The following is a 12642-nucleotide window of genomic DNA, read 5'->3' as shown; positions in this document are numbered from 1 at the left end:
CCTTAGAATTTTTCCATCCGTGGGGTTTGCCAGTGGTTCACTTAAAACAGTCTTAAAAAGAATGGATTCTTGTTTGTAAGTCAGCTGACAAAGAGCAACCAAAGATTTCTGGTCTTGAACATACGAAAGTTCTCCCTACTTAACTGTGCTATAAATAAAGTATCTAAAGTGAAGACTTAAACACTCCATGGTGACTAAGTTATCCTTCAAACTCTGAATTAACACTTTAAAAAATATTTTTAAAAATGTGTTGAAGAAATTAAGTTACAACTATAAACAGGGCATGTATGTTGCTTATATAGGTGTGATTATTATACACATCTATATGATTTGAGATTTTTATTTTGAAATTGGAGATTTTTGTTTCCATGTTCATTAAAAACTAAAAACTATTTCCAAAACAAAATTGCATGAGTTGATTAATGCTAAACAGAAGAAGACATAACTATCCAAGAAACAATTAAGAAAGACACTGGAGAAGGAATGAACAGGGCTTTGTAAAGTGATAATTAAGACTAGTTAATGTATATTTGGAAATGTTCTGACTGGGAATTTGGTATTAGAATGACAATATAAATATCACATATATATGTGTTGGCATGTAGTTGAAATCTCAGACAAACATAGTGAGTCCAAATAAAGTAGTGAGGTCTCGAGCTAAAGTATTTGAGATCTGTTAAGAAAACATGATTTGTTTATAACTAGTGCTACTAATAACTACAATTTGTTTGCATCAACTTCTTTCTAACTTATGTATCACTGGCACCTGTTCTAAGTAATTTATAAGGAATTTGCATGTTCCTAGACAAGAGATGTTATGAATAGAGATGATTCCATTTCCTCACTGTTAAAATTGGTTGTAAATTTTTTCTTGTAAGTTGATTATTTCTAATTACGATAATACAGCAACTGTGGACAATGCCCTTTCTTTCACATTCTGTGATATGAAAGTGACTGTAACTTGTTGAAACTTAGCCCTGGTCTTGTGTTACTATTATTGCTCCTGGGGAGGCTTATTAGCCTGTTACAGATGCTGTAAGAAAAATCCATCACTTCTTTTGGAATACGATGAGTCTTTGCCACCCACAATGCAATTAATGTTAAAAATAGAAAGAATGGTTATGATACGATTATGATTAGCCAGAGATGAGCTATTGTCCATGTAACAGAACTAATCCAGCAGGCCAAAGATGACCTACACAGAACCATCAGTTTGCTGATTGCCATTTCTCTCTGAGTTTGATGAAATATTCATGCCTTTGCTCTCCTCTCTGCAAGCACTATTGATTTCTTGTATAAACGCTGCTATATTTAGTCTAGACAAATGGAATGTGGATTGCTGCTGAATAAATTGGATGAAAGACTGGGATCTTGCTTGCCACTTTCTCTCAGTCTTGGGCAATTATTTATAATCAAGAGCAGTTTTTGTAAGTTGAGGGTGATTTTTCACAATTTAGTGATTAGTCTCTGAACAAAGGCAGGCAGTTAGACACAATCATTTCTGTTGGGATAGCAGGTTAAGAAGTCAAATTACCCTTTGAGGTTTACAATAGATGTTTTGGAGAGTTCTGGGACTTTTCCCCCCCTTATCTTGTTTTGTGGGGAGGGGTTTTTTAGGGATTTGATATTCACGGTTTATGGATGATAAGAATGCCAACAAGAAGAGACCCCAGGGTCTCCTGAAAATTCTACATTGTGTCTTTATAGGGTTAAATTCTGACCTTTGTTTTTTGGGATTTCCATGTAAACATTGAGGGCTGTAGTTTGGCCTTTTTAATGCAAAAATGAAATACATCATTAACAGTCATTGCTTTTGGTTGGAATTATGCCAACTCTATAAATTAATGCTCAAAATCTCATGTTACTCCAGAGTCTTGATTGAAAGTTCTACATCAGACATTGCAACTAAGAAATCTTACAGGCCATCATCCTCATTTAATCCCAAACTTGTCACAATTACTATCTCTCCTTTCATAAATATCAGTGTTTTGGAAGACACCGTCCACCAAACTATGTTTTTTTAATAAATTGTTTTACCATTTTCATTAAAGTGACATGGGTAGTACTATCAATGCAAGCTTCTGATCAATACATTGAAAAGTGACCAGCGTTAGCAACCCAGGATTGGTACCAGCCCCCCTCCCCACCCCACCCACAGGTGCATACCACGTGCCTTGTACACACACACAATTCAAGTGATAAGTTAGGACATTAATGTTTTATTTAGTATTTGCAGCCTTAACTTCTACAGACGAGATTTCGGTTAGCCTTTCTCGACTCACTGAAAATAGCTCTTCGATCCACATGGAAAATTAACTTTGTAGCTCCCAACCTGGAATTTACAAATCTAAGTTACTTAAGAGTAGGTAGTCAGAGCATTAAATGCAATTTGGAAAAATACAGAAGAGTAAGACGGGGAAAATTATTTCTATTTCCACCCTAAATACAACTGTCTTCTGTTCTGTATCTCACCAGTCTTTACTACAAGAATTCAGAGACTAATACAATCAAAAACGCACTAGATTATATGCTCTAAGAGGGCTGAAATTTTTGTTTCTTTTGCTTTCCTACCGAACCCAACATCTAGAATCAAACCTTGGAATTTAAGATTCTCAGTAAATGTATATTGACTTAAGTTATATTTATTTAAAGAGTTATCAGAGGGTATATGTCACTTTTATTACTGTTTTTTCACTTAATGTTATAATAGCATTCTTCATGTTCCCATAAACATTACTTTTAATGATTGTGTGTTTTTCCACCATATGGATGTGACATATTTTACTTAGACAATTCCTTGTAGTTGGTGGATTTCATTTAAAATGATAATACTTCAGCAAACAGTATGAGATTGAACTGTATTTTCCTGTTACTATTGTCTCCTTAAGATATATTCTTAACAGTTGGCAAACCTGAATCAAATGGTAGAATATTTAATGATTTTTCTTACATATCACCAAATTGTTTTTCAGAAGTTTTAACCGTTTGGTAGTACCACTTGCAATATATAATTATCTACTTGGTCATATGCTTACACCACACAATGGGGCATTATACACACATATGCATATACATGAATCATATAGATGATACTTAATGTTTGGAAAATGATGCCTTACTTTGACTTAAAATTTGCATTTCTTTACTAGTAAAGGTAAATTTTTAAAAATGGTTTATTTAGGGAAACCTGGGTGGTTCAGTCGTTAAGCGTCTGCCTTCGGCTCAGGTCAGGGTCCTGAGATTGAGCCCCACATCGGGCTCCTTGCAAAGCGAGGAGCCTGCTTCTCCCTCTTTCTGCCGCTTCCTTCCCCTGCTTGTGTGCGCTCCCTCTCTCTCACTCTCTGGCAAATAAATAAATAATAAAATCTTCAAAAAAAAAATTGTTTATTTATATTCCTTTATTTTCTTTTTTCTTTTTCCATTTTTTTAGAAGTTTTAGTGTTTTTATTTTCTAGTATTAAGTGGAAATCTCATACAATTTTATTTGCATACTTGCTCTTAATATTTTTGTTTTGTTAGCCACACAGTGTTGATTTATTTTCATACACAGGAAAATTCCATTTTTATATAATTAAAAAACCCGAGGCATTTATTGAGAAATGTTCTGTATGTTATAAGTCCTTGGAGTGGATTATCCCGTTTAATTCTTTTAACAACTCCATGTTGTTACTGCCTATCTACCTTGTCTATGAACTTTTGTTCTTATACTGTCCTACAAATTATCTGATAGAAGTAGTGCTAAGAATTTTATATACGTTATCTAATTTTTTTAAATTTAAATATCCTATAATTATTCTTGTCAAATTAATTATTCTCATCCAGTCTTTGTTCCTCTAGTGGTTTGATTTGTTTTAAGCTTCCTCACTATTTGTGTGCCTTTCTCGTTTTAGGAATAAGATAACTGAAATATAGATTATCGTCATTGAAAAAACAGCACATAGAGACTGGCGACTTTCACTCCTTCTTGTTTAGACCTGGCACCATTGTTGTGGTTGATTAACTAACCTACCTACCATTTTCAACATTTTAGTATGCAGATTTGTACTTTTTCTTTGCCAGGTCCAACAGCCCTGCAGATACATTGTTGAAAGCTTTAAATCTTAAGGAATTCCTTAATTCTTGAGGAATATATCTTAGAATATACCTTCTGACTCTGATTACAAACTAACATGCTTGCAAGTGTGGAAATTGAGTTGTGAAAGAAGTTTCTCTATATAACCTGGCATCTTTTCTTCAATAAAGTAGCATTTTTTGTCCTAAGTTGACCTGACTCGTGGTCCAGTAGAGTAAGTTTTATGAATGACTTTGATACCAGGAAATAATTGGATTCATCTCTCTGTGATTTTTTGGTTTTTATTTTTTTGGGGGGGGGCAGGGGGAAGCAGGATTCATCTCTTTGAAAAGAAAAATTTAGAAGACTCATGAAAGGGGGTTGCTGGGTGAAAATTAGCATAGAGCCCATTTTACCAAAACTGATACCCTAAAGACCTTTTATCATCGTTGTAAAAAAGGACTATACTTGTTGACATAAAATTTGTTGTATAGGGTAGAATCTAGTCTTTTAATTTTTGTTTGTTTCCAAATCAATGTACTAAGTTCCTATCCTCTGTCACGCCCCCCTCCCCACCCCTTTTTTTTTTCCTCCTGTTTCTCTAGTGGATGTGAAGTCAGAAGTTCCTGTGGGCCTAGAGCCCATCTCACCTTTAGACCTAAGGACAGACCTCAGGATGATGATGCCCGTGGTGGATCCTGTTGTCCGCGAGAAGCAACTACAGCAAGAATTACTCCTCATCCAGCAACAGCAGCAAATCCAGAAGCAGCTCCTGATTGCCGAGTTTCAGAAACAGCATGAAAACTTGACACGACAGCACCAGGCTCAGCTCCAGGAGCACATCAAGGTAGCAAATATTTCCTTGCCTCTGACCTTTTCACTCAGGAAGCCTGCAACAGGACGTGGGCATAAGAAGGAACATTGTGGGCGGGGGGCTGTGTGGTTCACTGTGATTAAGACCTGGAAGTATGACCTGGAGGAAATTGTGACTTTACCGGTGAAAACCTTGGGTAAGTGGTAAGAATGCTGACTAAAACCCAGCTTTGCTCTTGGAGGGGCCTCTACCACTCTCATCCATTAGTTTTACAGCATCAACAGTAGGGAATAGTAACTTTCCAACCTCTGTTGAGTTTGTCTTCTACATGATTTTGTTCATTGGCCCCGTTTATTCTCTACACCAAGAAGAACCATGAGCCTGGGAAGATCCATTTGATACTTTTAAAGAATCTGCATAAACTATTTATCAGAAACAATAAATAAAGAGCCTTTTTGCTTTGTTTTTGGTTTATAAGGGGATTTTTAAAAGTTTTTATTTAAATTCCAGTTATTTAACAGACAGTGTAGTACGAGTTTCAGGTAGTACAATACAGGGATTCAGCACTTCCATACATCACCCGGTGCTCATCACAACAATCGCTGTCCTTCATCCCCATCACCTATTTCCCCCATCCCCCCACCCACCTCCCTATAAGTAGATGTTCTGAATATATTCTAATTTTCCCCATGAAGAAGGCCTCATAATGTATACATTTAAAATAATAACATAAAAAGCTCAAGAGAATTCTATATGAAGAAACTGATGTAAATGTTTTTAACATTTTTATGTAAGTTTAATAGACTGCAGATAAGAATTTATTGAAAGAATTTTGGGAGTAGTTGACAGTTTGAGACCCAAGTTGGGTAAATTCTTCTAGGAGAAATATATCCATGTCCCAGAATTTTTTATGATAGACTGTTTTGTTATCAAGTCATTTTAGGTATATCTGTGTATCTATTTCTTTTTGTATCTTTAAGATAAATATCACTTTAGCTTTATTTGTGAAATTGTCTTTCAAATTCTTGACAAAGACATTTAAAGCAAAGCTATTTTGGTCTGATTAAGTAGATGTTTAGTTTGAATTTATTATGACAGTAATATAAATCAGCAAATACTTATAATAAAATTCCATTTTTATGTCTATGTCCCTCAAAATGATGTAAATACATGTTAATTTACTAATGCAATAAATTACAGGTTCTAGATACTTGATCTATGACTCACTTGCATATCAAATACAAGCACATTTATGTCAGATTAATATAGATAACTAATCTATGTTAATATTATAAAATTCTACCACACTAATATTAGTGTCTGAGAAGGTAAAAATGCTATATGTTCTTCCCTATGTCCTTTCTTTTTTAAGATACACTTCCTTAACCTGAAAGGCCTCTTCTATCTTCTTTTCCAAAAAAGGCTTTGACATCTGATATAAAACATCATAGTTTTCTTCTTTAGGGAACTTTACTAAAAGAACTCTTGCAATTTATTAGTCTTATAAGATACCTTAAAACTAAGAGTGGGGATTTTGTTTTGGGTCTCATATAGAACCAGTAGCTCATGGCTGTATTTTGTAGAATAGGAAACCTTAATTTAGTTTATAGACTTATTTTTAAAGCATTATTATTTGACCCTTGAAAAAATACCAGGAACATTGATGTTTAGATTTCCTTCTCCATTCATTCTTGGCATGTGAGAATGACAGTGATGAATGAATAAAATTCATATTCTTCACCACACATTTAAAAGTACCTATAATAGTTCATTTTGCTGTGGTAACTGATTCATGTTGCATTGAATACAGGGCAATAGTAATACATTACTGCTTTAAATACTTCATTTATATTTGGTACCTTTTGTAGTTGTAAAGATCAATATAAAAATTCTTGATGTAATGTATTGTTTCATTTTATTCACAAGTTAATAGTAGCAAGTAGGTAATTAACTGTTACTTTAGCTCAAACAAAGTAATACAGTAGGTTTACTGACATCTGGACAATAGAGGAAAAGAGGAGGCTCTTGACAGAAAAAAGATTCTGAGATAGCTCAAAGGAAAATTTAGTTTTTGAAATGATTTTCCAAAGTAATAAGCTGTTTTTCTCAGAAACTAAAGACCTCCTTTAAATTTCCTTTTAAGTTTAGGAAGCTTTTTACTTTTTAAATTTTTTGTTTCATTTTACTCAACATTTTTTATGGGAAAGGCTGAGTTGATGCTTTCAACATTCATTTGGATTTTATGTTTATGAGGAACACACAGTACATGAAACTTTACTTACATTAACATTATGAATATTTGGCTTCTGTAGTCAACATCTGTTGAGTTAAATGTTGTTATCCCATTTTTCTACCTAGTAAGCTGAGGCAGAGAGACATACTGAAACTTACCCAAGACCACACACCAGTAAATGGTTGTTCCAAGTTTTGTAGTCTTGCCTTGTCTGCCATCAAAATTACCACATCATCCTCCCTGTGTCATGTATCAGAACATCTGAAACTGGGCAGTTGGTGTTTTGTTTCTTTCTCTTTTTATTCAGTGTCATTCCTGCAGTCTTCAATAATGAATAGTAGCTATGGAAATTGAATTGTGTGCTTTTGTAGATTCCTAAGATAGATTAAATTTCAATTTCACTGGGGCTTTGGTTGAAATCAATTTCACCAATCCCAGTAACTGTATAGAATTAATATTTAAGGCAGAGTTTAAGTGAAGTTATAAAGTTTTCTTTTACAATGGAGTATCTAAAGTATTCCAATAAGGGATTGATATATCAAGGCCAAAATGCCAAAGATTTTAATATGAAGAATAACCAGAAATGCTTCTAACCATGTCCTTCTGGGAGGGTGAGGCTGTCATGGTTGGCATGTGAAGTTGGCTTCCTTTCCCTCCAGAGTAACACTGATACCAGTCCACAAAGCTTTTTGTTTTCGTTCTCTGACTTTTCAGCATAAATTTCAGAGTTTTAGGTATCTATCTAATATAAACAGCAAATTACACCAACTTCATTAGGACTGAGATCTGAAAACAGTAATAATAATTGAAATCAGTATGGTTCAAACTTACAAACTAAATTTCATGTGCATTCTGAACATGATGTTTGACGGAGATTATTTCTCTTACATATGAGGAGCCAGGGCTTTGAGTAGTTTAGTAAGATGCCTAGATTTCATATCTAGTAATAGCAGAGCCTAAGTAGGACTCAAAATCTTTAGTTACTCCGCAGGGAGCACATTTACTTTTATTCATAGGTACCTGTTTCTCCATCCGAGAGAAAACGGACATGTCAACATGGTTATTAAGAATCCTTCATGTTCATGTTACTTATTGTTTGGAAGTGAAGTCAAGGGATTCAGACAGCCTGACAGTAGTTTAATGGAAATGATTTTGTTTTGACCCATCTCTAATCTGAAGGTTTTTGCCTGCTGGATGAATGAAGTAGGCTTCTGCTCTAATGAGAGAAAAGCCTACTATGGATGTGTAGATACGTTAATCTGAGAACATTTTCTGTAAGGTTTTGAAGGTTTTTAAAAAGATTTTATTTATTTATTTGAGAGAGAGAGAAACGAGCAGGGGGAGGGCAGAGGGAGAAGCAGACTCTCCGCTGAGCAGAGAGCCTGACTTGGTGCTCGATCCCAGGACCCGGGGGTCATGACCTGAGCTGAAGGCAGACGCTTAACGACTGAGCCCCCCAGGTGCCCCAGGTTTTGAAATTTTTAACATTCATTCTGTTTCAGGTAGACTTCCCCCAAATTAACTCATTTCTCACCATTCCTTCGGTTTGATTACTTTCATACCATTTCTCAGGATAATAAATGAAGGTTTCAGTTGTTTATTTATCACCAGAGGGACTCGATAGAACAGACTTCTGGGCCATTCTTGCTGTTGCCTGTTTCTTATATTTCACATGTACAAAGAGACGCTACTCAGGGAACTGAAGATTAGAGCAAATTTGGTACTGACTTTTGGTGGGGCGGCACGGGTGATGAAGCTACCTAAAAACGTGCTGATTGATGATCTGAAGACCGTCTATGGAGTTAGTTGTTTGTGTTGAGATTCCAATAATTTACCCAAAAAGTGAGTAAAAATGTAAACGAAACAGAAACAAGTTCCAGAAGCTCCTAAGAGTTTGATTTGGGTCAGTGATGACAATGAAGCCTAAAGAAATTGCACACTCTCATGTCTTTCTCTTCTCGCAAGTTGCAACAGGAACTCCTCGCCATCAAACAGCAGCAAGAACTCCTAGAGAAGGAGCAGAAACTGGAGCAGCAGAGGCAAGAACAGGAAGTAGAGAGGCACCGCAGAGAACAGCCGCTTCCTCCCCTCAGAGGCAAAGATAGAGGACGAGAAAGTAAGAGGCACTAGGGGTAAAAGATCGATCTCTTCCCTCATGTTCAGCTGGTCGTCATTCAGGAAGAAGCCTGATAAGGAGCGGAATCAAACTTGTCAAAACTGTCTGCGTTTAGTTAAAAGAATAAATTATGGACCCCAATGTAAAGCTTTGACATTCACATCTTCTCTCTGCATGCATGTGGTCTGCAGTGTCTCAGGAAGTAAACAGCATTTTTGGGCAAGGATACCGATTTCTCTTGTTTTGAACCTTAAAAACGTTCTACTAAAGCAACCTAGCCATGCCCTATTGTGTGTGTGTTTTTTTTTAATGATTTTATTTATTTATTTGACAGAGAGAGAGACAGCGAGAGAGGGAACACAAACAGGGGGAGTGGGAGAGGGAGAAGCACGCTTCCCGCGGAGCAGGGAGCCCGATGCGGGGCTCGATCCCAAGATCCTGGGATCATGACCTGAGCCGAAGGCAGACGCTCAACGACTGAGCCACCCAGGCGCCCCGCCCTATTGTTTTATTAATAAACTTGCTTCCACATTTCCCCACTATACCGTTCTCCTGCTCAAGTAATAATTGCTCTGTAAGTCAAGCCTCCATCTAGTTTTTGAGTACCCAGACTTTGGGAAGGTTGAAGGCAGAACATTTGTTAAAAAAAACTATCCACAAGAGGGAGACAGATCCAAATAATTCCCCTGTCTGAGGTCAGTTCAAAATCAGGATGTAGCATGGTTTAAAATCAGATGACTTGAACTGGAACTGTCAGTGATATTTATTTGTTTAATGCTCAAAAGAGTTTTTTAAAACGTGAGTTTTTCAAACTAGCAGTTCAGGGAAGATCATTGTATTGTGTTCAATCACTTATGTGGTCCCCGTCCCCTAAGACTCTTGATTTTTAAAAGGCATTGTTTTACTACTCATTTTTTTTAACCTTAGGAAAAAATTAGTGTTAATTCTGGGACTCCCTATTCTGCAAAGGCAATTAAAGAAATCATCAAAGGTCCTTTGAAAATTGGCGGTTTGAGCAGTAGTTACAAAACATTACTATGCCATTTTCAAAATCCTGTTTAGACTCTGATTTCTTTTAATAGGAAAGCCTCATATGCAGTGACCAGTGGTGATACTTCTTAATTTTTGCTAAATACTCCAGAGGCACAAAAGGACAAAGCCCCAAATCAACATCTGTTTCTGTATGTGTGTGTTTCAGGGGCAGTGGCGAGTACAGAAGTAAAGCAGAAGCTTCAAGAATTCCTATTGAGTAAATCAGCAACAAAAGACACTCCACCAAATGGAAAAAATCATTCCGTGAGCCGCCATCCCAAGCTCTGGTACACGTATGTTCAGTGTTTGGCCTTTTTCATTCCTAGGGGTCAAGAACACAGGTTCTGTACTCGGTCAGCCTGGGCACAGGACTGGGGTCTGCCAGTTCTCAGCTATGTGGCCGTGGACAAGCTCCTTGAATTCTCGTCCTTCTCTGTGAAAAGACCATAATGATAGTACCTGCCCTCCAGGGTTGCTGGAAAGGTCCTAGGAAATAATGTGGTCAAGTATGCAACAGAGAGCAGCACTTAATAAATGTTAGCAAGTATCCTCTCGAGGGCAAGGAAGTAGATACGTTTTTTGGTGAATGAATAACAGAAATGTGGGGTGGGGCAGAGAAATTAGTTCCTATTTTGCATTTTTCTATTCTCAGATGGTGCATCTGATATCTTTACAATAATTTCTGAAGATTTGGCAGGTTGAGACTTTATTTTACTTGGCTCGATAGAAGGTGGAGATCTGAGCTATTTTTAAAAGACCAGAAGCTTTTCGACTTAAAGAAAAAAAAAAAAAGCAGGAAGACAAGGGAGGGAAGAGAAAGAGAACGGAGGCAAGGAAGTAAAGCTGAGTGTTCCGTGACAAGTTTACCCCTGACCATCTGACTTCAATTCTTGCTACACTGTGAGCCGAGCACACTGACTTCTCACACACAAGCTGACAACATCAGACACTCTGCTTTTACAGATGTCCGGAACCATGTTTCCCCAGGTCCAGTGAAGAGAACTATGAGATACACAGTTCTCGTCTCAGGAAAATAGGAAGGAATGTGGTGTTTTTAAAAATCAGGACAAACACTGATAGGCAAATGTTTGGATAATAGGCTTAATAGAAAATAGTTTCATTTCTCTCATTTTATATGTTTACTGAATGGCCATCAGATTTTACACTTACAGTTTTTTTTTGATTCCTCGTATCATCAAGGATAAGGGAATACGTACTTGATTACTCTATATTGAAACTGTAAGCATCCCAAGACTTCTATTTAAAGAATTATTATACTTCTAATTCTGTTTTAAAAGTATCTGCCCTTCTCAGCATCCAAAAAAAGAATAACTGAGGCAGATTCCAGAGTGCCATATAAATACTTTTTAATGGTTTACGTAATTTCTATCAGGCATGTCAGTTGACTTGAGAAGCCAGTCCCTGAAGAAAATTTTCAGATGTTCAGTTAACATCACAGGGTGTTTAGAAATAAATACCGCTTTATTACCTAAAATTGCATATACAATTTATAACTAATTTATATTCCTTCTAAGTTAAAGCTCATTTTAAGAAGACACAATACCTTTTTTAATTGGGAAACAAATACATGCAAACAGCATGTCAGCTGAAAGTTCTTTAGCTGTCCCCTTGGGTATATTAAACATTTACTTAGCAATCCTTTTTTGTACTGAACTGAACTTCAGTAGGGTCCGACGCCAGACACCATAAATCATTAATTTATGGAATCCGAATTTAATACTCTTTTGCCAGTGAGGCCTAGATGAAGTGCCCTTAAACCAGTTAATTTTTGAGAATGTGTGATTCAGATAAATGATAATGGTAGAATTTTCATCCTGGTGGTGATACCATGCCCTGTTCATTGTTTTCTTTACGTATCGTAATTGTGGATGTTCATGTCCACTGGATAATCTATGGTCAGCCCTGAAAATGTTTCCCCGGTAGTACAGCTCCATCTCTTTCACTATATTTATTCAGGGAAGACAAAACATTTTTAAAAATCAGTTTCATATTGAAGAATTATGTGATTGCCAGCCTTTACCTTGGAAGTGCTATACAAGTCAGGAGATCTGAGGCTGTTGACACAATGGTATCACTATGGTAGAAAAGCCACCCTCATGTACTTTTATGTATAACCTAGCTATTTTTGAAAATGAAGTCACTTCTATATGTTTACTTTTACTCTAGCTATTCTACCCTGTTGACTAAACAGGGTTCGGATGATGACTTTTTCACTAGTATGGCGCATAAGAAAACATCCACGGTAATCTCAGATGATCAGAACTCAGGCTCTTGGTTAATTCTCTTTTAGTGAGGCAAACTTCTGTGTAAGTGAGTGACCAGACACACAGTGGTCATTCTTGGGGATCCTGCGGCATTCCATAGCATATTGCTGA

General features: G+C 36.5%; 1 protein-coding gene across 18 annotated transcripts in view; it reads left to right on the top strand.

Moving 5' to 3' along the window:
* HDAC9 (histone deacetylase 9) overlaps window positions 1-12642 on the top strand; it is a 912577-nt gene that overhangs the window by 465165 nt on the left and 434770 nt on the right. For 11 of the 18 annotated variants that reach the window (XM_032401985.1, XM_032401979.1, XM_032401974.1 and 8 more), the window contains 3 exons: window positions 4657-4898; window positions 9064-9214; window positions 10413-10539. In XM_032401985.1, the coding sequence (XP_032257876.1) occupies window positions 4657-4898; window positions 9064-9214; window positions 10413-10539 (520 nt within the window). The remainder of the gene's footprint in view (window positions 1-4656; window positions 4899-9063; window positions 9215-10412; window positions 10540-12642) is intronic. The other 7 variants (XM_032401976.1, XM_032401989.1, XM_032401991.1 and 4 more) reach the window with 3 other exon arrangements.

This window comes from Phoca vitulina, unplaced genomic scaffold (assembly GCF_004348235.1).
Source record: "Phoca vitulina isolate PV1807 unplaced genomic scaffold, GSC_HSeal_1.0 scaffold4, whole genome shotgun sequence".
NCBI lineage: Eukaryota > Metazoa > Chordata > Mammalia > Carnivora > Phocidae > Phoca > Phoca vitulina.
The sequence above is the reverse complement of the archived record's forward strand: the minus strand, read 5'-3'. Positions and strand labels throughout refer to the sequence as shown.